The 26254-nt window shown below is 52.0% G+C and overlaps 3 protein-coding genes across 3 annotated transcripts; 1 reads left to right on the top strand and 2 right to left on the bottom strand.

Annotated features, from left to right (window-relative positions):
* Positions 1–2379: 2379 nt before the first annotated feature.
* J4E84_006747 (uncharacterized protein) lies at positions 2380–11941 on the bottom strand (the record flags this gene model as incomplete). Its single annotated transcript, XM_049389334.1, has 7 exons — positions 2380–3899; positions 4079–4712; positions 4760–5150; positions 5198–9719; positions 9766–10106; positions 10158–11640; positions 11911–11941. 7 exons carry the CDS (start codon positions 11939–11941, stop codon positions 2380–2382), a joined length of 8922 nt encoding a protein of 2973 aa, XP_049243043.1.
* Positions 11942–12238: 297 nt separating this feature from the next.
* Positions 12239–17352, top strand: J4E84_006746 (uncharacterized protein; the record flags this gene model as incomplete). The annotated part of the gene is made up of 3 exons (XM_049389333.1): positions 12239–12422; positions 12471–17239; positions 17302–17352. 3 exons carry the CDS (start codon positions 12239–12241, stop codon positions 17350–17352), a joined length of 5004 nt encoding a protein of 1667 aa, XP_049243042.1.
* A 1195-nt stretch (positions 17353–18547) lies between these two features.
* Positions 18548–19691, bottom strand: J4E84_006745 (uncharacterized protein; the record flags this gene model as incomplete). The annotated part of the gene is made up of 2 exons (XM_049389332.1): positions 18548–19648; positions 19686–19691. The coding sequence occupies 2 exons, from the start codon at positions 19689–19691 to the stop codon at positions 18548–18550; spliced, it is 1107 nt and encodes a 368-aa protein (XP_049243041.1).
* Between the last annotated feature and the right edge of the window lie 6563 nt (positions 19692–26254).

Below are 26254 nucleotides of genomic sequence, written 5' to 3'. Positions count from 1 at the left end.
GATCTAGATTGCATGACTTCACAGTCACACATTTGGTTCGGCATGGTTACAGCATTCGCTTCGAGGCATATATAAATCATCACAAGAAGTACATATCTAAACAATTCAAAACATCATAATTATGACCATGTACCCGTCTTCGTCTGATGAGGCGCATTAGTCTTGCCCTTTCCCATATTGCGGGTACCCATTGACTCTAATGGGCTAACTCTAGGTCTGCCCTTCATACCGACACGGCTCATTCTACTCGAAGTTTGTTCTGCTCATGCGATATCGTGAGGTATCCGCTGTCTTCTACGATTACAGTAGATAAAACAGCGTGTAAAGTTTGTAGGTGTAGTATGTAAGTAGACTTTATTGCATTTTCATGTCGCGGTTTGCCGCGCCCTTAGCTCCGTATTCTATTCTTCACTTTTGCAGCCGTAGGCGTAAGGCGTTTCTTCGACAGAGTTGTAAACAGTCTACTGCCATCTTCAAGACTTTTATGACTGTTGCGTGTAGGAAGTAACAGGAGATGACGAGAAGCATAAGGCAGATTGAAGTCAGCGCGCTCAAAAGTCTAGTACGGCAGCTCTTCTCTTAGTCGCCCGCATGACAGTTCCCCTTTCTTGCCTTAAGGGTTGAATTTACCGGGGAGTTATGTTGTATGACTGTGCTCTTGTGTATACGTGAGCTACGTATGATGCGAAGAACGTGCGACTGTGGTTGTGGTACAACCGATACATGTATTCTACTTCCTACAGTACAACGCTTTTATTAGCAAACAATCTAAGAGACCTGAGGGAGTTGCAAGCAATATAGAAGAGAGGTGCAGGGGACCTAAAGGGACGCAAAAAATATGTGATGATGCAGTGAAGCAAAAAAAGAAAAATCCAATCTCCTTAAGACTTGTCCATTGTTGGACAACTTCAAAAAGAAAGAATGTGACCTAACCAGGGGTCGCTGAACAGAATTGTTAGTCGCAGGTTTCGAAGTGTGTGATGTAGTGAGTACTTACAACCTGGAATCTCTTGATATCGAACTGAATCGTAGTCAAGCGCCTTGCCATTGGGCCATTAGGCCAGTTGTTGTTGATGGAAACATTGGAAATTGCATGGTAAATAACCTTACACAACAAACAAGAAGCTCTGCGTTCAATGGTACCGGATGATTTGGTGGCCGGAAACGTGGTCGAAATTCTTTGTGTGGTGGGGCGGCGGGAACCGCGGGTGAGGGGCACAGCGGGATTTTGGACGCGGGGCCAGGGCATACGCCGTACGCGTGCATGAGTGTAATCAACGGCAAGATAGCAGAGTAAAAAGTTACCTAATTGGGAGTCATTACGTCGGCGACTGGGTCCGTGCGACAGCGAAGTGTCGCGATGAATGTCTTGGCTGAGATCGATACCCTTCCTTCGAACTGCTTGTTTGGGAAGCGTCGCTGGGCGAGCTGCATGATGTGGGCGTAATTTAAGATGTAGGTATGTGGGAATATTTGCTCATGCTCTTTGTGCGTGAGAAAACCGCTGTTGTTGAGAGCGTCCGCGGAGTTGTGATGTGCCATGCGTGTGCGATGTGTGCCCGCGAGCAGCAGCATCGAAATGTGTAACATGCTTCCACACTGCATGTAGCAAATGCTTTGTGGTCATCGATCTGATGCAGGCAAGACGCCGTTCGCTGGCTAGTCGACGCAGCCGGGGCAATCGGGGTATGCCTCCGCAATTCACGCCCTCTCGGAATGTGCCTGTTTGGGAGGTGCAGCCTGCTGTAGCCTTTCCTCTTGATCACTCATTTGCAGTATTTGGCACACATTGATAGCTCAAAGGTAATGGAGAACACGATCTTCTTGAATACATGACATTGCGGTTGTTTACACACATTCGTGTTGCGGCATTGTAGTCGGCATGGTGTTGCAAGACAGTAGCCAGTTTGCAATCGAGAAGCACCACCCAAAGAGCGAAAAAATTGGCTTTGCGGCATGGGTGCATATCAGTGTGGCCTGCATACAAGGAAAACGTCAAATCAGCGATCCTCTACATGAATACAAACTTGGAAGTTATTCGTGACGAAGCGAATTGGCCTACATGCGGTTTTGGTGTCTGGGAGCATGGAGACGCGACGAGACGTCAGCAACGACGCGCCCATCTGCGCTGCTGCAGGCTATCCAGTGGTCACGTTTTAGAACCACGTCATGCTAGGGATAAACTGAACACCCTGGAGCCTACATTAACGTCAGGTCACCTACTTTGTCTATGTTTATATTAATGTAGTCTGCAAACTTCTTTGGGTTTTCTCTTGTATGATGTGGAACGGTCAAAAGAACAAGAAATCCATGCATGACGACTACATGACCTTAAATCATTTGCTACACTCCTGCACGGAGCCTATGTAGTCGTTTCGCCTATGCGTAACTCGCCCACCCCATATACAGCACCGCCAAATTGCGTTCATCGGTAGCTTGCTGTATGAGCTCATTCACCGTGGCCTTGGTACTCAGCGTCTTGCTCAGTTTCTTCTCCACCACGCTAAGCGCCCGCCCCGCTTCACCGGCTTGTTCCTCCTTCTCCCTCTTCTTGTTGTCCTCTTGCGCGACCGCCGCCGCTTCCTCGGCCGCCGATTGACCAGATGGCGCGGGTGTACCTCCCGGCGCGACAGTAGTTGAACGCGCGGTACCGTTCGCGCCCGTTTCCTGGTTAGCTTCTTGCATGCGCTTTGCTTTGGTGGGTGTGACGCTCCAGTTGACGAGGGGATCGTATCGCAGGACGTTGAGGAGCGTCATGATGGAATCTCGCTCTTCACGCAGCGTGTCCATGGTAAACTCGCAGCAACGGCGGAAGACTCCTTCTGTCTTCGTGTATCCCATGCCATCTACCAGATCGCGCGTCAGTCGGAAGGGCACGACTTCTGGTACTGGCAGCACGCGACCAGCTTCGAAACTCACGCCGAGGTCGATGTGCACTACCTCGCCTGACTTCTCGTCGAGGAGAATGTTGTGACAATGCCGATCGCCGAGACCGAGGACGTGGCCAAGGATGGAAATAGCGGCCGTAGAGCGAGTGTAGGCCAGACGGCGTTCAAACCACTCGTCTGGATCTTCGAAGCGCTCGAGTAGGAAGTAGCGCATCACGGGGTGGAAGTTATCCGCAATCTTCTGCCATACTTTGACGCGGGTGGTGAGAGAGTCCTGTTGGCATGCGCCAATCTCTTTGCGACATTTCTCAGGCTTGTAGTCGCTCGGGTAATACTTCTCGTGGGCTGGCATAACCCAGAGATGTAGCGGAATTGTGTTCTGCACAAACTCCATAAGGCCAGAACGTGTTGAGAGTGGTAGAACTTTGTATGTGCGGATGCCGAGATTGCGGATACGGGTTGCGGTGTGATTCTTTAGTAGTCGCGATACTTGATCGAACACTTGCTCCATGATTGCGTCCTGGCGTAGGTCGTCGTTTCCGGATTTGAACAGTTGCTTGTACGGTTTGGCATCGGTGCCCTTAGCAGTGATGACTTTTGGCGCACTGAGTCCGTTCGCAATCGTCATGGTCGACTTGAAGCCCGCGATTTTTGGCAAATCGCTGTAGTTCATGTTTGGCCGAACTTCAATTTGAAGAGTAGCCGGAGGTACGTTAAGCTTCGGCACCCTGTTCACCAAATCTCGTGACTCCTTGTACCTATCAAGGGGTAGCTCACGACCTTGCTGAGTACTCTCCTTCTCGCCCTTGAACATGGCAAGATGATGATAGACCTCGTTTGACTGGAAAATCGAGCTCCAATACGATCGACCTCTCTTATCAGTACTGAGCGCCGTCGCAAGGCCACCCGCGGCTTTCTGACGGGATTTCGCAGATTCATCCTTGGCTCGAACGACATCTTCCCTAGAGGTGGCGGCGACCTTCATTTGAATCGCGAAGATCTGATGCATGCCTGGTGTACGAAGTCAGTAATACATTTCACATTACTCCGTACCACTCTATACAAGGGAAAAGCTGAACACCCTGGAGCCGACGTTGACGATGGGTCTCCTACTTTGCATGTTTTTATCTTGATGTATGCTCCAGGGTGTTCGGATTTTCACTTGGATGGGGTACTGCGGTTTGACTTACCATGGTATGGGTGATCAACGCATATGCGGAAGACCAGCTCCATCAACAGGTGCTGAAATTCGTTCTCTTCGGCTTGTAGTCGTGAGGATAGCTGGTTCATCAGCAAGGCGAACTTCCCGCTCGGCACATCCTTGAGGTATGCCTTGACAGCTTGGTTCGCTAGAGGGGTATCGGAATATTCCAACCATAGAGAAAACACACGAAGCGCATCGTGGTTGTACTCGTCGCTGGCGAGAAGAGACAAGAGATAGTTCTCAAGACACTGACGAAGGAATTGCTCGCGGCCTTTGCGCATTCTCTCATATTCCGCATTGTCGAGGTCGTACCAAGTCTTCGCGCGACGAGCGTTTCGGTGGTAAGTCTCGCGCATTCCTTTGCTCTTGTCGGTCTTCGAGAGCTTCGCGAAGTCATGGTATTCTTGCAGCTTTCGGTCCATCACAGTCTTGATACGATTCATGTCTTCCGCCGCTTCAGGGCTTTGAAGTTGCTTGTCGCAAAAGAGAGCAAACTCGTGAAAGACTTGGCCTGGGCCCAAGCCTTCTTTCTGGCCCTTGAGCTCACGGATGGCAGGTTCTAGGTACTCTTTCATGATTGCATCTGGCTTGGCGAGGCGAGCTTCAGCTAGATGATGTCCCTGGTATTGTTAGTCGAGAGATGTGTGCAGCTATTCGGTATTCTTACCAGTCGAGCAAGCAGTACTGGCAAACTGAGATCAACGTTCTGCGAGTCGAAATCGGCGTTGTCAATTAGATGCTGACGCATCCTTATTGAGATCTCAGTTTCACCTTGTTCCCACAGCACATTAGCTACCTCATGCTGAGCTGTAGCTTCAATGTCAAGACCTATAGCCTTGCACTCCGGTACGATGTCGGAGAGGTAGGTCACACTTGCGAGCGACTCTTGGAGTGCTCCATGCTTCCTGCAGAGACTGGACGATGAAACTAGAGCCTCTACCTCCATGCCTCGCACAGTCGCAGTCCGGGTGTGTAGCGAGTCAACGAGAGCGGCGTTTGTACCGAGCACGTTGAAGAGCGTCTCACGACATGATAGTAGCTGGCGTACGTCATTAAATCTAGTGATGATAAGTATACGGTCTTGGAAAGGTTGAGCGATACTTACTCGCCAGCCCGCATCCACTTCTCTCGAGCCTTCATGCGATCCCAAATATCTAACAAATGCTCCGAACGTTCAGCTGTAATCACTTCGTCTGCTTCTGTGAGCGCCCCTAGCGTGCGCAGGCGAGTCTTCGTGGATATCGATGAAGTGTCTTTTCCGCAGAGGAAGTTCATCGTCACCTGTAGTTGGCGGTCGAAGTTCTCTTGAGCCTCTGTAGCGCTCTTCGCAAAATGCAGCCCTTGAAAGGCTTTGAACAAGGTGCTTGCCTCCGTATGGTTTACTTCCGGCGCTTTGATATCCCACTGGCCCAGTTTGCGCGCAGTATGCAGCGTACTCTCAACGACGTCGTCTCCAGCATCGCGGAACTGGTCGTTGGAGAGTAACGAGTGCGTAAGGCTGTTCATGTTCAGCATGATGAGAGATTTGAGTGTTCCTCTGGAGTCTACCGCCTCAAATTCGTTGCGCCGGCGCATTTGACTGTCTAGACGAGCGCCACGAAAGAGCAGACTCTTCACCCCGTCACCCTCGTAGTCGAGACGGTCTAGCACTGACAACAAGCTGGAACCCCGATCGACACCGTAGAACGAATCAGGCTCATCGAGGTTCTTGTAGATAGAAAGCTGGAGCTGCAGCGGCACTTTTGGAGGGTCGACCCTAACAGACGATCTCCTGGTGCTGCTCTTGATGATTGGCTGGCCAGAAGATGTCTCCGCAAACAAAAGCGCACTCCTGAACATGCCACAGTCGTTCGCGGCTTGTGAAGCCTCTAGATAGTCGACGTCTAACCATTTATCTCGCTCCACTCTGGTAACCTCCTTAGGGACTGGTTGGCTTCGGAGGTAGAGGATGGATTGGATAAGGATGCGGACGTGCGGTACGGTATCTGGGCTACAATCGCGGAACCAAGTGGCCATCGCCTTCGATACGATGTCATGAACATTGCGCTCCGCTTCATATTCGTCAAGTAGCACGAGATGAAGTATGTAGGGCAGAAGCTTCTCCGCCATGTGGTTGATACCGCGGAGCAAGTCTGGAAGAGCCCCCAGGATGGGGTCGTCGATTGCAACTCTGCATAGTGCCATTGTGAGGTCTCTAATCCAGTCAGATACAGGTTGGACCGGTGTAGGTGAGACGGCTTCGCGAAGACCATCCGTCACAGGAGGCGAGGTGGTATCTGGCTCCGGGGGCTTGTACACAAGGGCTTTACCGATGGCCTCCGGAATAACTCGATGCATCTCGCTCATGTACTGCGAATCAGGCACCAATCGAGATATCAAGCGTCGTACAGCATCCTCCGCAAGGCTGACCTCATTTCGTTCGTCGCTGTAGAATAGATCGATAACCTCGTTAACAATAGCTTCTCGTGATGACTTTCCAGGAACCGACTTGGAAGTCTGCACTGACGATGCCCATGGCCGAGCCTGCGCAGAGCTCTGCTTCACTTCTCCGTAGGCGCTATATGCTCGTCCTAGGACCCGTGCGGTCCATAACAAATAACCTTCGCCCACCTTGCTTCTGCGACACGACTCCCAGACGAGGGGTGCATACTCTGCAGCATCGTGATCCAAGCCGAGGACGTCATCTCGGGCGTTTGGAGCTGGTTCGAAGTTCTGGCAAAGCAAGTCTAGTGCGACATCGCGTGACGTTTTGTTCAATAACTTGCGTCCTGACTTCGCGTCGTCCAGTATCTCAAGAAGAAGCTTACTCTCTTCACTACCTCGCAACGAGTTGCCTTCGGCATTGACTTGAGCAGCGGTCGCGGTGATGAGCTTGAACGCTTTGATGGCGGAAGAGCGCTCTACACCAGTGATTGCCTGCGCGTGCGCCTTGAGATACTCAGTAAGCCAAGCATGGAATCTGTTGGCTGCATTCATAGTCGCTAGATGTTGGGATTGTTGTGTGGTGCTATCCTGAGAGGAGCCTAGGAATACTCGAAGAGAGATGAGAATCGAGAGGCCGATACCTGTAACGAAGCTGAGCTGTTGACGAAGATACTGTGCGCCGTGTTCAAAAAGATACTGCATGATGCCAACAGTATCTTCAGCACATTGCATATCGGTGAGGAAAGGGCGCAAAGACTGCAGCGTCATTTGCAGTGGGTACCCTTCATGTGCTACAGGTCCAGCCAGCGCGACTATGACTCGAATCTTCCTGATCATTGACCGGGCATACAGCGAGCCGAGAGCAGGGTGGATGCGATCGAGCAGGGAGCGCATCACATATGTATATGTGCTCGGTGACCAGAAGCCAGCCGGTCTGTCGCCCGTCCGTCTACACAAGCGTTCCAGCTGATCAGGCAGATAGAAGGCGGAGAACGAAGGCTCAATACCTATGTTGAGGCCTTGTGCAGATTGGCCAATTTCGGCAATTTCGGCTAGAACTGCAGCGGCGGGGTTGAAGGCCGGTTTCTTCTCCAGCGACTTGGGTAAACGTTCCTCGTGATCGATGGTTTGGAACATGTGGCCCAACACCTGAGGGAAATGTTTCTGCACCAGGCCATAGTATTTGTCGCTACCAACCATGTCTTTCAGCAAGTTGCCGAAGCTGGAGTCGGCTTTGTTACGGGCGGAGCCCCTGCAAGTGTCCCATGCTATTGTATATGCGGCTGCTTTGCCGATATTTCTCGACAGCATCTCCTGTGCTGACATGTCCAAATGGTCAGCCAGAAACTCCACCTCATCCTTGCGCCCGAACATTATGGCTTGGCCCACCACTTCGGCTTCAATGTCACGAAGAAGGTCGGAAAGCGACGCATAACCGAAGATAGTAAAAGGAATACGGCCGACCTTTTGGCCTCGGTCGAGCCAGGTGAATATGACTTGTGGTGCAAAAAGCCGGAATAGGCTTTGTGAATCACCGAGACCTCTTGATTGCGCCACGTTCAAGATGCATCGTTCGGCGTGGTAGGTAGCGCCTGCGATAGTTCCTGCCGTGGCGAAGATTCGATATACGCTGTGACGCAGCAGCGTATGCCACTTGGATGCCAGTCGCGACAGGACGAGCAACCGAACTGCTATGCCCTCAAGACCTTCGTCGTCTCCAGGCAAGCTGCTATCGACATCCTGCAAAATCTTGTCGTGTTCGGAGAGAACGAAATCTTCGAACATTCTTGGCAAGTGCTCCGCGATGTGATATTTGACAGTCATTTCGCCTGTTGACAGCAGCTCGAAAAGGCTAGTCCGTACTGATGGAACCTTGCGATTTTGCGCAAAATCAGGATGATGCTTCAGTAGGCCATGTAGAAAGACTGCTATCGTTGTCTGCAAGTTTGCTGAACGCCTGACTCCTCCTTTCGATTTCTCCATCTCTTTGACGTAATAGACATACAGGGCCTCTACGTTATCGTAGAGATCCTGAGCCTCGCGATCGGCCGCATCAGGTAGCCAAACGAGCGTGGTTCCAATCAGAACTTCGACAAGCATGCCGTTGGCGACTTCGGAGGTGTTGTATTCACGAGCACGAGGATCGATAAGAGCTTCGCTGAATCGTTCAAGGAGATTGAGGCAATCATTCCTGGATATAGTCAGGTTGCTGTTCCATACAGAACGGAGGAATTGACGCGAACGAATAAGGTCGTTCTCCGAGAGAGAGACAAGGTAATCGACAAAATCCGGGGGTACTGCTCCAGTTTCCAACTCAGTGCGTTTGGCCAGAGACGAAATAAACTGCAAGTGTGCTAGACAACATGCACGCAGAGAAGATAGGTCGGTTTCTGCCTGCACATCATGTCGAGGTACGTCGATGTCAGGAACTGTGGCTCCAGCAGTCATCTGTGAGTCAGGCTCGTCGTCCACATCCATGAAGTCATCCTCATCCGCGTAGAACGATTGTTTGACCTCTTTGCGTTGCTGGAGAGCCCGGGGTAAATGCTGAGCCAGCTGGTCCATACCTATCAATTCGTATACGCCGGAGCTCACTCGCTTTGAAGAGCTGATATCAGGAAGACCTTTTGCACACGTCTCGAGGACTGCATCGACTTTGTATTGTTCCATCTGAGGCTTAGCCAGTGTAGCGGCAAAAGACTCGATCAGGGCAGCTGCGGACAATCGGAGAGTACGCACCCGGCGGTCGTCAGGATCGCTCAGAGCTGCAACAGCTGGCGCGACGATGCACAGATTTGTGACGATGCGCATCATATCTGAGGTGATGCCTTGTATGTTTGACGTAGCCATATCCTTCCAACGATGCTGGGCTCGTTCGAGTTCGGATACGCAAAAATCAAGAATCCTGCTTCCAAGTTGTGTAGAGGAGAGTTCGCCTGTGGGCTCATCGGATGAGGGACGTGGTCCTTGTTCGATGTTGGCTACAAAATCTTTCACAGGTCGAAGAAGCAGGAGATACTGTGCGAGGTCTTTGTAACGCGCCATTTGCGTCCGAGCTTGCCCGATAGGTCCAAGTACCAAATAAGAGGCCGGCTCCGGCGGGCTGTAGGGTGCGTCCAGGCAGGTGTAGAGTACGCGCAGTACATCACGAGCGTTGCAGTGGTGAGCATTCAACGCCGAGTATGTCCGTTCAGACCATAAACCTGTATGATGTCAATTCAGCTTCAGGAAAAGCTTGATAGCGCTTACTGGGAGTCCATTTGGTGAGGAGCCAGTTAAGGATCCGCTCAGCTGTCGAACTGAAATGCGTCGGGTTTTCTTTGATTCGCTCTTGAAGAATGGTGGTAAGTAGCGATGAACTGCTCTCTGTGAGTAAAGCCGGCCCGCTTAGTTCTATCGACAATAGCAGAGACTGGACAGTCTCAGACACTGCTGAGAAGGGAACGATGCTCAGGCGTAGGAGAACGTCCATGAGATGACATGCCGCGCGGGATATGGATACGGAAGTGACTGCGCGGGACGCGCTTTGCCATGCAGAAATCCAATAGGGAAGAAGGGTTGAGTGGGATGCTGATTGCTGAAGCGCGGCACTGCGCAAACGTCAGCTACGTCCGCTGTATGTAATGTTATGATATGCCTACCCTGCCAAACCTATCATTGCCCACACCGAATGTACTGGGTTCTCATCTGAGATGCATGAAGTGAGTTTCTCCAACAGCGATTGAAGTTCCTCCTCGTCATATGGTCCTTCCTGAACCATGAACGAAACGACCTGTAGTGCTGCTCGCTTGGCATTCGACCTGGGCTCAGACACATGACGAAGGTATTCAGGGAATAATTGAGTAATGCGAACGCGTTTGGTAAAGCTTTCTTCGCTGTCGCTACGGTCGTGGGCGATGGACATCCTTCGCTCATCAAGCATAAATGAAAACCGCGCAATGGTGGATACTGTAGACCATAGTCCTTCATATCGCTGATGTTCAGTCTCCATGGAGAATGCGCATGTGTGCAGGGGATGAGTCTCGTTGCGAGCAGGCCCCAAGTGTCGAAAACAGAGATGATCTTCTTCAAGATATTGGTGCGCGGTAGTTTCTTGCCTGCGTCGGTAGTCGCCATATATGGTCTCAATGAGGCTTTCCAGGTCAGAGCTGGTGGTTTCGTCATCTGGGTCAGTGAGAAGGCTCGCAATGTGTGCCTCAGTGTATATCAGACTGATCATAATCTCATCCCGTAGGATAGCCTCGGACCACATAAGCTTGAGGAGCGGGAGCAATGTTTGCACCGTACGCTTGGTCAACTCGACAGATTGCAATGTGATGCGCGCGAGGACCGCGTTGACAGCGGTAAGGGCAGCCACGCCCGTACTTCCACGGGTAGTCCTCTGTTGCAAGAACTTTAGTAAGACAGCCAGAACGGCGTCAGCCTTGTCTAGCAATGGCGCATTGGAAGCCTTGACGAGATGATGCAGGCAATGGACAAAGTCTTCTGTTGCGCGAACGTGCTCTGGAGGGGTTGACTTGGTCTTGGTCACTTGCAAGCGTGGAGAGGCTCTAGAGGACGTGAAGTCGGCTTCAAGGGGAGTGCGGGCGCGGCTTGAAACATTAGTGCTCCAGCTGTTCTGTGGCTCACCTTCGGCGGGGGACTCTTGGAAGAAGCCGGCCAGAGTTTCGATGCAGAAATCGACGGCAGCATCCCAGCACTCCTTTGATAGGCGCTCAACGTGGGGCTGGTACTCTAAGAGGGATCGCAACGTTTTTGGGAGGGCTTCCAGAAGCGGCTCAACCAGTCCAGTCGTCGCGGGAAGCACCTCAATTATCGTGTCTATGATCATCTCGACCGTAGAGCTCTTGATGGTCCGCACGCCCGAGGCAATGACGTGACGCAGGGCCGATGCCGAGAGGGGAAGGAGGGCGGCAGTAGAACCAGCCTTCGTCGCCTTGGTCTTACCGTGGAAGAAGGCGGTGCGCCCATCGTGTAGGCACTGGAAAAGCGTCTCGCATAGCGCCAGGTATGATTTGTTCCCAAGAGCCTCCAGACTAGGCTTCCCGCGATTGTGCTTGAGGATGTGGATGAGGTCTTTGAGACCGCTCGTTCGGTCGACTACCCGTGAGGACTCGATCAGGACTGTCAAGCGTTAGTAGAAGGCCTATGCGAAGTTCGTTTGTATAAACTGTGACAAAAAACCGAACACTCTGGAGCCTACATCAACATGAGAGCATGCAAAGTAGGTGACCTAACGTCGATGTAGGCTCCAGGGTGTTCAATTTTTTCCCAGGTTGGCTTGCGAGTGCGGTGCAGTCGGGAGGTGCTCAGTAGGTTCTGAGTTAGCAGATGTGAACGCAACAGGTCGCGACTACCTCCCGCCTTCATCGTATGGTTCCTCCAAGGACTTACGCTTTGCATCCTGGATATTGGTCGCCCCCATGGCCAAATATTTATACGCGTAACATGTCGCGGCAACTACGCGACGAATATGGAGGCGGAACGCTTTTACATGGAGTAGGTGTAGGTCCTACGGATGCGGAGTTATGGCGGAGGTGAGTCGTGACGGGAAAGCGCGTCGCAGGGTTTACGTCCGTGCGCCTTCGCGTTCTGCGAAAGTCAAGCAAGCAAGCTCTCGCTCCATTGTTGAGAAAACAACACCCAAACACACGGAACACGTCCGCCCACCCGCCGCCACTCCCCCGGCGTATAATGCGCACGACGACCTCACGAATCTCCCATGGCTGAAGAAGACAGCCTCGCCGCCCTCCAGGGCCTACACCGCGACTTGTGCGCGCACATCGACCTGCAGCTGCCAGTCCTGGAGCGACTGCTGCTGAATCTAGAGGCGCATCTGGAAGAGCTGAAGACGCTATTGGACAAGAAGCCCAAGAATGATGCCAGCAGGCAGGCGCTAAGCTCTGGTATTACATAAACAGAGGTGTAGACAAGGAAGGTGCTAACAGCGCCAGGCAAGATCAGGATCGACGACAACGAGTATGAGGTCAACGACGACTTCAAGCAGAAGGCCCTCGAACTCGCCGACGCCCTCAATCTCGACGAGCTTGACGCCGCTGCCCTCTTTCTGGGCGCCGAGAGCGAAGCCCAGGAGCTCGACCGACCCCAGCTCCAGACCGCCGTGATCCGCTTCCACCGACGCCGCGAATATGTTCTGCTCTGCGTGCGCATTCTGATGAAGACTGCGCTGGACAATGGCGACTCGGAAGTGGAGGGACTGCCCGTTCTGCAGGAGGCTGCCCAGATGATAGTCGGGGTACATGGCACAACCAATCTGTCCAACGCATACGGCTTTTGGACCAAGTGCTTGACCAGCATGGAGGCGGTCGAGAAGTGGCTGCAGTCCGTCGCCGAACGCGTCCAGAGCACCCAGGTCGTTGGCCAAGTGCCTCTCCCTGGCTTTGTCGAGATCATGGACTACCAGCGCCAGAGTCTCACACGGCAGCACGAGAACCTAGCCGCGATATGCACGCATATGATCAAGCCCGGATACGTCAATCTCGACAACTACAAAGCTTTACTCACCAGAGCCAAGTCTCTCGACCGACACGACCTCATTACCATCCACTATGTCCCGATACTCCTCCGTCTCACATCGTGGGTTGCATCCGAGGGCAACAACGTCATGCTGAGGGAAGCGCGCGCTCTTCACGACTCGCTCATGGCCGGAAGGGAAAACGACAACTGGGCGCTGAGGAATCTGCATTCAGCGACATTGACGTGGTGGTTGGCGGAGTACAGTGGGCGGTACATGGACCCCAACACGCAAGACGCTGCTTTGCAGGGCATCAACTTTGAGGAGGAGGCCAACACCCGATCTGAAATCTTCCTGAAAGCACTCGGCGACGGCGCATTTCATTTCATGCTATCGGTCAGTCAGGATGTGCGCCCCACGCGCTGGTACGACCCTCAGAAGACGAGCATGTTATCGACGCTTTTGCAGGACACCGCGGTCCTGAGCAGAGATTCGCCACAGCCCGAGGACTTCTTCAAGGAGCTTCTCATGGAGCAGCTGCAGACCTTTGTGGACTCGTTCATTACTCACATGCCAGACACTCTACGTAAACTAAAAGCGGAAGAGGACGACCAGCGACGACAATTACAACTCCACTTCCAGCGCTCGACTGGAGAATATCCGCTCCACCTCGAACGATTCATGGTCATTGTCGCATACGCCTTCGATGGGTTTCCAGACGCAGCGGAAGACTTTTGGAGCGATAAAGAGAGCAACCTCTATGGATTCTTGCAGTGGGCAGCCAAGCGCCAACCTACACCCCGTATAGCCATGTTCTGCGAGATGTTACGCGCCATTGGTTCTGGAGAGGCAAATGCCGAAGCGGCGCATCGCTTCCTGCTCGAAGAGGGAGCATCTGCTTCCGGAAAGATCCGACGAACGAGTTCGCTCAGCTACACGACCATCTTCAACGAGCTACGCGAGTTCGAGAACGACATTCACGAGCCGAAGAAGCCTATCCAAAGCGGCGTCTACGCTCAGACCATGAACCCAATCGACCAGATTGTGGAACCAGAGAGCGCAACTATGCTGGAAAGCTACCTGAGACTCATTGCACACATTTGCCGACAAAGTTCTTCTGCGCGGATGTGGATCCTGGATCTCAAAGAGTACTCCTTTGCTGGCATCTGCTTTGGTCTATGCACCGACAAAGTTGAGAGCGGGCTTCGAGCAGCCGCTTACGACGCTCTGTCAGCTCTACTTGTGGGCAAGGACTTCACCCGTGCAGATGCCATGTGGAGTCTCTTGGATGAGTGGACGGTTAATGGCTTCTATACTGGATCCAGGCAAAACAACGCCTTGGGTGCTACTCCCAGAGATGATTTGTGGCCAACGCTCGCCGACGGATACGACGAGTCTATCGCCCTGGTTCGTTTCCTTCACTCGCTCATAGAGCCATATCCGGAGAACGAAGGCTTGAACGACAGTCTACCATTCCCGGAGGGCCTGGGTTCGTCGCGCAGGATGCCGGGTATTGAAAGCTACATTGACTTCGTCATGCAGCAGGTGTTTGCAGAACGTTCTCTGGACGTACTTGATCCGCTACAACGCAGCGTCATGCAATGGACATGCTTGCGCTTCATGGTAACATGTCTTTCCACGTTCAATGAGAATCTCGTCGTGTTCGCGAACAAGTCTAGCATACCTGTTGATTCGGTCATCGACCCCACGTCACTTGCTGTGTACGTTGCGCTTCACCCATTTGCACGCGTCATGGAATGGCTCTTCAACGACAAGGTTCTGAAAGCTCTGTTTGTTGCATCGCATCACGACGTGACCGAGGTCGACGCTGCTCCATCTGACTCACCGTTGATCCAATCCCTGATGCTTAGCATTGAGGTGATGGATCTCGTGATGAAGCTCCAGGCGACATACCTGGATATCGTCAAGCCAGTTCTCAAGCAACAAACGTCGTTCCAGCATTCTCCCGTATCGAATTTGTCGCTTGCATCTTTCGAAGATGCGATCTTGAACAACTTGCAGGTTATCGTCGACCTGGGACTCTACTGTGGTACCGGCCACGAAGCCTTGACCATTGCCTCTCTCCAACTGCTAGAGAAGATGGCTTCTTCGCGAAAACTTGCAGTCTCGCCTGCGGGCTTCGGACAACGATCAGGGCGCAGTAAGATTGTCGGCATACTGGAGAAGGACAACGAAGCCGAGCGCATCGGTCGGTCGCTCTCAGGTCTGATGCGGTTCAGCGCCGAAGAGCTCGAAGCTGGCGAGGATGCTTCCGGATATGTTGTCAAGCTCCGCGTATTGGACTTCTTGAACAGCTGTCTAGCTGCCGTGTCCCTCCGGCCCACCATAGCGCACATCCTTCTCGGCTTCTCATGTGGACCCAACACTGTCCGCGTTGCCGAAAACAGTCTCTGGTCAAACGGACAAGCCTTGTTCCACAGCATACTACTTCTTGGGGTTCAGTATCCTGACAATGACGGCGATCAGTTCATAGCGTGGCGGTCTGCTCTTAAGACCCGATGCTGGGATGTCTTGCAGAAGCTCTGGCGGTCGCCGCTGACGAGCGCGCTTGTGATGGAAGAGCTCCGTGACAACGAGCTGCTCTTTGTGGAGGCTCCGCAACTAACTCCCATTACCCTTGATATACCCTGGGACGGAATGTCACTTGCGCAAGGGCTCGAGGTCACGCCTAACGATTACTCTCCATTCTTCTCAGGACCACCAGCACTCGCCCTCCAGAGCTTCCTTCAAAGACGCGCTGCTTTCCTCGACTATGAGTCGAGAGAGCTGCGCTTGACAGTGAAAGAGAGCATGCCGACTATGAAGTCTAGGATCCAATCTGTCCTTCTCGGTACCACGATCCGGCCCGGCGAGGACGCAATGCCAAACCCGAACATCTTCGATCTATTTGACTTCATCGAGCTGACCTATCCTGAGCGCGCTCTGCCAGATCAACACAAGTTTTTCGAAGGTGTCAACCTGACCTCATGTCAAGAAGAAAAAGAGGGTAGCACTCTCTACTCTTTGCCACTCCTGGAACAAGTCATTCGTCTCAAGATGAAGTATTGGCGGAAGGAAGGCATACTGAATGATCAGGAGCAAGAAGAACAACTCGTTGAGCAAGCCGAATTGCTCATGGCTATCTTCATGGACTGGAACCGTCGCACACAACTTCTCCGCTACCACAAGGACATTCTACAGTCGTGGGTCCAAGTCGTCATGGTCGCGGTACACAGCTGCGACTTCGACAACGGCGCGCGCAGCTCGTTTATCATGCAGACGCTACAAGTCATCATACCGAAGCTGGAGCAGTCATACTCCTCCGACATCTTCACGGCTCTCCAGCTCGCCAGCCTAGCAGAGGCTCTCATCCAAAAGGTCGACTTTGAGTCAACTGCATTCGACAAGACAGGAGACTTTGCAAACGACCGCCTCTCTCAGCTCTTCCGCGCGGCACTCATCGGCATATACAGCCCCGTGTCCACCGCCGAACTACGAGAGTACTGCTACCAAATCTGCTTCCGCTACATCCACGGTACCTTCAACAAAGCAACGCCCAACTCCCTCCTCGGCCGTCACACCCTCAGTGCCATCAAAAACTGCGGCACCAACATGCTCGAAGTAATCTGCGACGACGCCTACAGCGGCCAAGGAACCTGCAAAGTCTCCGCGCTCCTCCTCCTCAACGCCTTCGTCTCCGCCGCAACACGCCAATCCTCTAAATACATCCTCGACAGCTTCGTCTCGCTTAATTTCGTCGGCGTCCTCGTCGACAACATCAAGCACATCCCCGAAGAACTCTCCGCCGCTGCCGCACCCCTCGTCCCCGTCCTCCTCTCGTACTACGACGCTAGTCTCGCTCTCCTCCTCCGTGTGTGCCAGTCTCGGCTCGGCGCCGCGCACGTCCTCAACGCCGGTCTCTTCCCCGCCATCCGTGACTCGCAGCTCTTCTCCGTAGACCCGGACATCGGTCTCGAGTTTGACGACTCCAATGCGCTGCGCAAGTACTACGAGCTTATGCTCGCTGTGCTGCGCGTTATTAACGCAGCGGTCATTGCGAGGGGAAGGCAAAACGACCAGACTGTGTTCCAGGCGAGAGAGTTCTTGAAGGATAATAGACATAGTATGGTCAGCATTTTCAAGAGAAGTGTTAATGTGGGTAGTGGGATGGGCGAGGAGCTGCAGCAGGATATTGTCGATTTGGTGGATTGTTGGACGGTTTTGGTGGATGTCACGGGGTTTTTGCAGGTAAGTTGTCGAAATCTTCATAGAAAGGAAAGAGAGAGAATATTGCGCTAACGTCTTTGCAGTATGAGGACCAGTCGAGTGCGAAAAATGTTAGGGTGAATATGTTCTCTTGATGTACATCAGACATGAATGGAGGGATGTGGAAGGAGCGATCTCCTGTGCGCTTGCTGGAATTGCGAAAACATAGTAATAGAAGCATCATTTTGGACTCTTGCCGATTCGTCCCTTTCAAGCCTGTAGTATTGACGTGGGCTTCACCACGACGATGAAGTAGCAAATAAAATAATGTTGAACGTGATGCATTATGACACTGAGCTGCGAGACCGGGTCTGATCTCGGGTCTTAGACGGGAAGCTAGTGATGAGCGTTGCTTGGCATGCTGTCCAGATCGGGAAAGTATCCAAAAGCTGTCGATTGCGGGTGTCTGCATTGTTACCACAGGCCCCCCGTGCGATATCCTAGCCGAAGATACGTTGCACTCACACTTCTTCCACGACTTCTCGTAATGATGGCCGAGGGCTACATCGGACTTGTGCACCTTTTGGACATACTCACTTCCTTGTGTACAGGTTATACTGCACGACGCAGCGCCTGCTGCAAAGGCCACCTCACCGGTGCTTCTGATCGTACCGTGGTTGAGTGACGCTGTGCTCAGACAGCACTCGACATTGCATATGCTACTGGCTCCTTGCCGGCACCGGCATGGAGTGATCGGAGGCTTCGTACTGGATACACCTTTGACGTTCTGCCGGACTTCATCCAAACGCTCTCGACAGACAGCCCGCTCGTACGCTGTAACTTTGATCCCGGCCAACCTCACGACGCCAACAAGCTCCTGGATGAACGTCGGGGGTGGACGCTTCGGGACTGGGAAAAGTCGTGGGACACGCATTCCCCACGCAGGTACCAAACTGAGGCTTCGCTACCTCCATGGCATGAGCAACGATGGCAGTATGTGGTAGTGTGATGGCGATTCGAGCAATCGAACTACGGTGTGGAATCACTATGTGGAGAGAAGCGATCATCGTGCGTTAGTAATCTCTGAGTTCTCAACATTTTCATGTACCTAGCTTTGCGCCATAGTTTCAAAACCCTAGTGTTCAACGGCCTTTCCGAATACAAGATGATTGCGAGAGAAGCTGTTCAGGAACATACTCATAACACGTCGAATATATGTTCCAGCCCATCGGTGTATCCCAGGCCTTCAACCTCCACCGGCACTGAGTGATGACATCGAACACGACAATCGCATCTCAGAGGACTAGTCTCAAGTCAGCATATTAGACATACTCTTCACGAGTAGTGAACTCACAATTTGTCGGCAGGCATCGACATGATCGCTGATATCTTCGGAGTCATATCGCAATCGAGAGTCCTCCGCGATACCGCCAAGATTTCTTCCCATGTTTCTAGGTTGCTCTCCTTGAAGTAACCAGATAAGGTCACCTTGGGAACATTCCTCAGGCGATCGAACGCCAACACGAAGAACAAGTCAACAAACTTCCTCTGACAGGAAGCCGTATTGCGGAGCATATCGTGAACATGGCGCCACGGGTCGTTGATACTGAAAGTCTCGTCGCTGAATGGAGCTTTGGGGATCTGGAAGTCAAAATGCAAGTGGTCAAGGTTTAGGTTGGTGAGGATGTCAAGGGTGACTTCTCTAGACGAAGTGCAAGGCTTGAATCCGCGCTTCCAACTGCTTCGGAAACCTAAGAGACGGAATAGCTGGCTGTTGCTCATGCTCAGTGCTAACCGACTGAGGGTGTTGAAGCCGGTTGTGGACTTCACAGACTGAAGTAGCGGGATAGATGCGCCCATAGTGTGGAGGCGGGTGTAGCGCTTTACGGTGGACTCCCAGAGCATCTTCTGGAACTCGAAGCTGAACTGCCGGCTGACTAGAAGCAGGCTCCTCATCCAATGTGCATTTTTCCTTGACAGCCCATCAGTGTTAAATGCATCAGGTCCCAGCCGATGCGGCTGGCGGCAACCGTACGTGGGTTTTGTGACTTCGTAGGGTATATCAATGCCAATAGTCTTGGGCCAGCCAGCGGTCTCAATAGCAAGACTTGCAAGTCTTCGAGGCTCGTTCTCCAGGAATTCGACGTGAACGCAAGTTTCGGACTTTTCAATATCGCTGACACTCATGAGCGCAGGAAGTTCTTCGTCTTCCGAGTCATAAATGATGGTTTCGTCGTCAACGGTACTACGTTCTCCTTGTGATCTCAGCAGCGCGCAGCACGGCTCGCTGCTGTTGTCGTCGGAATAGCAATTGCGGCATTCAACTTTTGCTCGTGGCCAGATAGCTGGTCCGATCAAAGTCTCGAGCACCGTGAATCGCAGTTCGGTAGGGAGTCTCATAAAGTCGAAAGCCTGCGTCATCAGACTTGTACTCTGAGGATAGGGGTGGCACTAGAACATACTTGGAAAGGTGTGCGCTCTTCAAGACAGCCATCTCTAGTCGAGCAACCTTGAGAAGCATAGCGCTTGTCCCAAGTCTCATCCCATTCTAGGTATATGACGTTGGCCATGCTCCGTCGCTTTTCGTGTTCGCCATCCTGGGGAAGGAGGCATGAGGTACACTGTAGATCTGATGACATGATTGAAAGTAAGAGGAGGGTGAAAGTGGAATATGCAAGACTATACTTGACTTGTATATCTATAGGAAGCAGGAGAGGTTGCAAATGAAAGAGGTAGTAAGAGGAGGCGCCTAACGAGAAGCAACGCCATTCACGGTCGCAATGAATACCGTGCAATTTTAGCAATTCACAACAGTGACACTGGGTAGTATTCGCGCCTGTACTGTCTGCGAAAGGGGAGTCATCGCCTCGAGAAGTATGCCATCTATAGGTCCGCGAGTGAGCTATACCGGATCCGGCAAGGCGGCTTCATTGAGATAGTACTGAGATGGTCAGCTACCGCGCAAAAAGCCACATGCCGTCGCTCGTACCCATCGACTTCCCAACATGTGCAACGAAAAGCGTGAATATCCATCACTGGTTGATGCGCGAGCATTCAACAGGGCTGTGGGAGCTTTCGAAAAACTATGATGTACCGAGGTAAGCCGTTGATAGCTTGTGCGCGATGACGCTAGGTATGGGGTCCTAAAGTTCCCACTGGAACTTCATCTCGTCACCACCCGATCGTGGGTACCTCATTGTTTGTCCGCATCGCATTCGCGCTTGCCCAACACGGTCTTACGAGACAGCAACCTGCTGGACTGGTACGTGGCCACCGAGTCGCAAAAGCTGTTGCATCACCCCGCATAACACCGGCGCTCGATGCAGGGTCGCGAAAGTCTTCTTAGCATCCACAACGCATTTACAATTGATGCAACTTCTCATCCTCGATGATTCAGCCAAGACAAGCAGCTGGGTTGCCCGCTACGGAAGGTGCAGCCCTGCCCAGCCCCAAGGATGATGTCCAACCGCCCAACTCAACTGTACGGCCTGCCATCCTCCGTCTGCCACGCGAGCTGCGGGATCTCATTTATGAACATTACATTCGCATCGGAGGCGGTTACATATACGACTATGCATCGAACAAACTCCGGGAAGCCGATGGTCGCCCCGTCTCTATCGCGCTTACCGCGTCCTGTCGACAAATTGCTTCCGAGCTTCGTGGCCTTCCCTTTAGGTATAACACGATCACATTCTCTACGTATTTCTCGAAGTCAACAAACAAAGATGCGGGCGTCTTTCATAGCACCGTGGAAAGCATCTCGCTCGCGAAAAGAGGGTTGATACGGCATTTAATACCACTTCTGTTTACAGAAGACATGGCACAGGAAGCTAGTCAAGCTTTTCCACAATTTGAACAAATCTTTGACGAGTGGGAGCCTGGAAGAAGCATCGACGCGCTACGCAATTGGGACTTTACTGGCGGTGAAGCCCGTTCCGTGTGGGAAGACTTCAAGCAGCTCATCTTAACTCTACTTTCAAGACATCCTAAGTTCCTCCAAGTATTGGAGACACTTTCTGATCTTCACACAAGGCGTAAAGGATGTAAGGTACCCGGGTTAAGAAATGCTTGCCTAGAACCGTGGTCAATTCCTGATATCGTCGAAATGGAACGACTCGCGGACATCGTGAATGTTGAGCCTGAGCGGCCGGATTATTGGTCCAGTACCCGTTACTGCTTTTCTGCAGTACATGCAGCTCTCCGCTTCCTACAATCGATTCCTGCAACGACCTGCGAAATGATACGCAAAGTCATTCTACTTGAGGACCGTCCATCTGTGGCGTATCCACAGTGTCATGGACGAGGCCTGATTCCCTTTTGCCAGACACACAAGGAACTCTGCTTTGAGCGTGTCGTCGACCTGTGGAGAAACGCATTTCCCGTGTCTACCAGAGCAATGTACGACTATATCAGAAAAAGTCAAAATGGCGACGATGCGAACACTATGAGCGAAGATCGTTTGATCTCTGCGACAATTAGTGATGCCATAGGTTCTTGGATGACGGAAGCGCAAGCGCTGCAAGATCTTGGAATGCCGGAGGGGTCGCATACCCTCGTATTCAACGGCGCACCTAATCAAGAACAAGCTTCGCGTGCCTTTCAAGTGGTACAAAGAGATGCTGCCTGGCAAGTAGCCCTAGATGTTGCTTACACAAAAGGCACGCTTCCTCATCACACGTGGTCAGAGCGGCGGCTCAAAACCGGGTACATCACGGAGTGCTTTCCAGACGTCGTCGCAAACCTTTCAAAAAAGGATGCGCCTATTCGATGCAACTTCAGCCTTGGTACCCCGTACAGCGCCAAGAAGCTGGGCCAAGATCATCGCGGATGGGATGATAATGATTGGGTGTCTCGTTGGAACTCTTATGAGCAGGCCAAATTCCAGACAGAGCCGCCACTCCCTCCTTGGCATATCCTGCGATGGGGCTATGTCCTTACAAGATGAAATGTCGCCATACATCTTAGGCGCTCACATCTCTTGGACTTCGTAAGCGTTGCGCAGGTCTCAGACCCCACTAGATGGAAGTTTGCATCGCGTGGGCACCGTGGCAGTGCAACCACTGCTGGGCGTCTTTCAAACCCCGGACTAGCATGTCCAGGGACTGTGGCGTTGTATTTGATCCCCATAGCAAGTTACGGGAGCGGATGTCTTCTCCCAGGGTTTCTTTGATCTATATGCTAACGATTTGCGGTTATCGCATCTCGATCTCACGCTCAGCATGCTAAGTCATGGTGCATCCAATGTACTCACATCATTTCGGCGAATAAATATCAAAGAGACCAATACATGAGCCCCAAAGAACAAGCAGAATTTCCATGTTCATGCACGCCCGCCTGGATGGTCGACGCCATACAACTAGTGGCGTTAACTTGGTTGAGTCCGCCACATCGGCGAACCGGCGGCACCAATATCCGCAACGACGATGGCTTCCATGATGTTCGGGGGCACAGCGCGGAATCAGAGATGTGTTGAAACGAATGATGGGAAATACAAGAAAGCCCGTAGGGTACCGAAAAGACGCTAGCATTGGGTTCTCGGCTGTTAGTACACCGTACCAGATTTGAGACATTAGCCAACAGCCAGCTACAGTTGCATTACCATTGCGGTATAATTGAGTGGAGAACTGATATTGCGACTGTGGTCTTCGGGTTTTTACAATCATGTAGTTCAATCATATTTCTGAATTCCAATATATTAATGCGTGACTATGTGTACAAGAATGCGCGTTTCCATAAGTTGTGTCTGACTGAAAGCCAATACAGAGGCCTACAGTGGATGATGAGCGAAAACGTGACGTCGACAACAGCGGATGCAGTAGGGGGATGTTCGCATACGGCGCGCAGCCCATGCATGATCCAAGTTTTGGCCAGGCAGAAGGTGTGGTTGCGGCTTGACTTTGAGCACGTTGGTGGACTAGCAAAAATTGATGTCGCTACCGTTCCTCATTCAGAACGTTGTCGTATCGGAGTTCATGCCATGGAGGCAACGGAGCTTGAGTTGGAACCTCGGTGTTCAGCAATTCCCACGTTATACCCCAACGCTCGAAAGACCACCCGCGATGATCCTCAACAAGGGTCTCGGGATCCTGCGACGAACCAGGATCAAAATTACACCGAATGAGTTGGGAAGTCCTTGATATCTTCCCTACGATCTCGGCGAGATCTTGATAGCGGTAGATGCCATACGTGCGCCGTGTAATCCATGATGGCGTAGGAAGATAGCCGCGGGCGTATGCATGATCTAGCGCTTGGTGCCAAGCCACGTCTCGGTGGACGGTCTGGAAAACACTGGAAGTGTACTCTGGTGTAGGTCCGCCGTCAAGAACAAGCCTGTAGGAGCCTTCTGGCATCCCTAGCGAAGGGAGTATGGAAGCTTCTGTCAACCATTCGCCAACGTCTTGAGTGATGTCGTTTGATAAAAGCTGGTGCTCATGTTCGGCGACGGAAGCACTCCCTAGTCCTTTATAGATACTACGAATCCACGAAATCCGGGAGGTTCCTACACTGAAAACACATTTCCACAGATCGGCAAAGCGACAGACACGGAGTTTGGGGTTTTCTTGGCATAGTGCGATGAAGCCTCGTCCGTGGCAGGCTGGGAATGACACCGATTCGCGGTCTTCTTTCAATATAATGTTACGAACAAATTGCCGAGTCTTCTGAGGGAGGGAGTTCAGAAAACGTAGTGCTAGGGCAGCGGCAGAATACCCATATCTCATATGCGGATAATAGTAGGGATTGGTCGGCTTGAATCTGTTGATCGGTGCAAGCTTCTTCAGCTCAGTGTCATTGAAAATTTTCCATGGATCCGGGTGATGTCTACTTAACTCCAATGCTCGACCTATGCTGAACTTGTACCCCTGGAAACACCATATTTCCAGTGTGTCGTCTCGGTCGTCTTCTTTTTGGGTCTTAGAAGCGAAGTCGGGGTGTTCTGTCAACCGAACATAGACGTAATGGATGAAATCGTGCCAAATTGAGGGTGCTTCACCACAGCTAAACCGAATTCCGGCTGGCGCTGTGTGCGCATCATCTTCGCCCGACATCCACCCATCGACAATAGGAGCAAACTGAGGAAACGCCATCGCGATGGTCTGCGCCATCTCAGGAGTAAGCAGCTGCGATATCATGCTACTGACCAAAGACTTTTTTTCGGAAATAGTCTTGTGGACGATGCATTTGTGGATTGCTGCACTCCTTCGGCTAGCTGCTGAGAAAGCGGAGGTGAAGGTAATGGCGTTGAGCTTTAGGGGAAGAGCTTCAAACTCAGATCTAATTTGACGATTCACGAAAGCCAACGAGAGCGATATAGGTGAGCCGTTGGCTTGCTTAAGGCTATCCGTGTCGGGGTCGTAGATGTAACCACCATCCGCGCTGACGCAGTATTCGTATATGTTGTCGCGTAACTCTCGCGGCAGGCGGAGAAGGGCAGGCGGAGAGTTGGTGTCTGGAATAATCGTCGTCGTCGCCGAGCGGCTGGTGCAAACACGTTTGGCTTTTGGCTGCTGCTCCATTGTCGTACTCGATTGAGGGAGTCGGAGGAGAGCGCGACGCGTTGGTTCAAACACCCTGGCGGCTCGATCTCCCGTAGATGAAGGCCTCGCGCCCACTAGCCCTGATTGGGCAACGCGTGTCGCGGCGCCAGACTTCACCGAGGCCGTGGGCTTAGAGAATACAACAAACATCATCATACGACGCGCCCTGCAGTGTCAGCTCCCCTGCTGCCTGCGCAAAGAAATGTATACAAATCGAGTCACTTCTCACCGCCGGCATTGTCGTCACGACGCATGTAGCGAGTTGGACCACCAACCACGAACCGCGCTTTCGGCATCTACGAAGAAGCTCGTTTCTCCCGGGCCGTACCCGGCGCGCCAAAGCTACTTTGTATACTGCACTCTCTTCTACAGCTTCTCCTAAGCGCGTAGTTCAGTGTCACTATGAGCATGAGTTGAAAGAAAACGAGCTCCTTTGTACTTTGCAGCCCCAACGAATGAGCTGACAAGGACATGTCTGCACACAGCTACGATTGATAACAACAACTTAGTAGATATAGGCATACAAATCGTCTCTCAAGTACGAGCCAGTTCACCGCCGACCGCGCAGCAACTTTCATCGCACCTCCGTATCGTCCTCCTTACCTAGATCGATCGTATACCCACCCACCTCTCAAGAACGAATACCTACTGCAGTAGGACGGCCCTTCATTGTGGGTACTCGGTGCACGCCACCGGCGTCGTTGATTTGCTTCACCGTCGCGGGGGAGGATGAAACACGCATCAGAAGCAGGGACAATTTGCGTAGCAGGGAAGATCGCGGCTGCGACGTTGTGCTGTGAAGACATGGCCTTCTACCTACCGTGCGGCTTTTGGGCGTTGCCCTCAAGGCCAGTATAGGTAGGTGTATCCGGTATTGCTGTAAACATCTTCTCGGCAAAATGTCTACCTCGTACTGGCACGCTTCGCATGGCCGACAATACGCAGCAGCAATAGTCGGAGTCGATACAATCAGTCACACTGTGCAGGTGGTCTCTCGGACACAGCGTCTACGCTAGCATTGCTGGGTGTCGCACAGGTACAAAAATACTCTACCGAAGGGTTGTAGCTTCATGGTACGGTACATAGCTATTAGTGTAGCAATAACAGCACTTACCTGTCGCTCGTAGCTAGAAGGCCAATCTAATCAAGGCGTTAAGGATCTTCAACCGCATTTTAATGGGAAATATTGTGTATTTGAAAGCTTCCGTCAAGAGGAAACACATGCTTAACAACGTTAGATAGTCATTATAGAATCATAAGTAGCACTAGTATAATCTTATGTGATCATAGGGTATTCGAGACGGTCATGAACCTAGGTAGGCCATTCACCACGTTGATGATGTAATGGTTCGTGTGTCGCTGAAGCATGAAGGTGGACAATTTCGCGGTGCAGATGGATTAGGCGGTGAGAAGATGTACTTACGCTGATAGCAGTCGTGCTGTACGTTCAGGTCAAGCATGCAAAGGCTGTAAATGTATGCTACATCTTGTGTATTCGTGCCGCGTCTACTCAGATACGTGC

Source organism: Alternaria hordeiaustralica (genome assembly GCF_023758085.1).
Source record: "Alternaria hordeiaustralica strain BMP 2776 chromosome Unknown scaffold_13, whole genome shotgun sequence".
In the NCBI taxonomy this organism is placed as follows: Eukaryota; Fungi; Ascomycota; class Dothideomycetes; order Pleosporales; family Pleosporaceae; genus Alternaria; species Alternaria hordeiaustralica.
The sequence above is the reverse complement of the archived record's forward strand: the minus strand, read 5'-3'. Positions and strand labels throughout refer to the sequence as shown.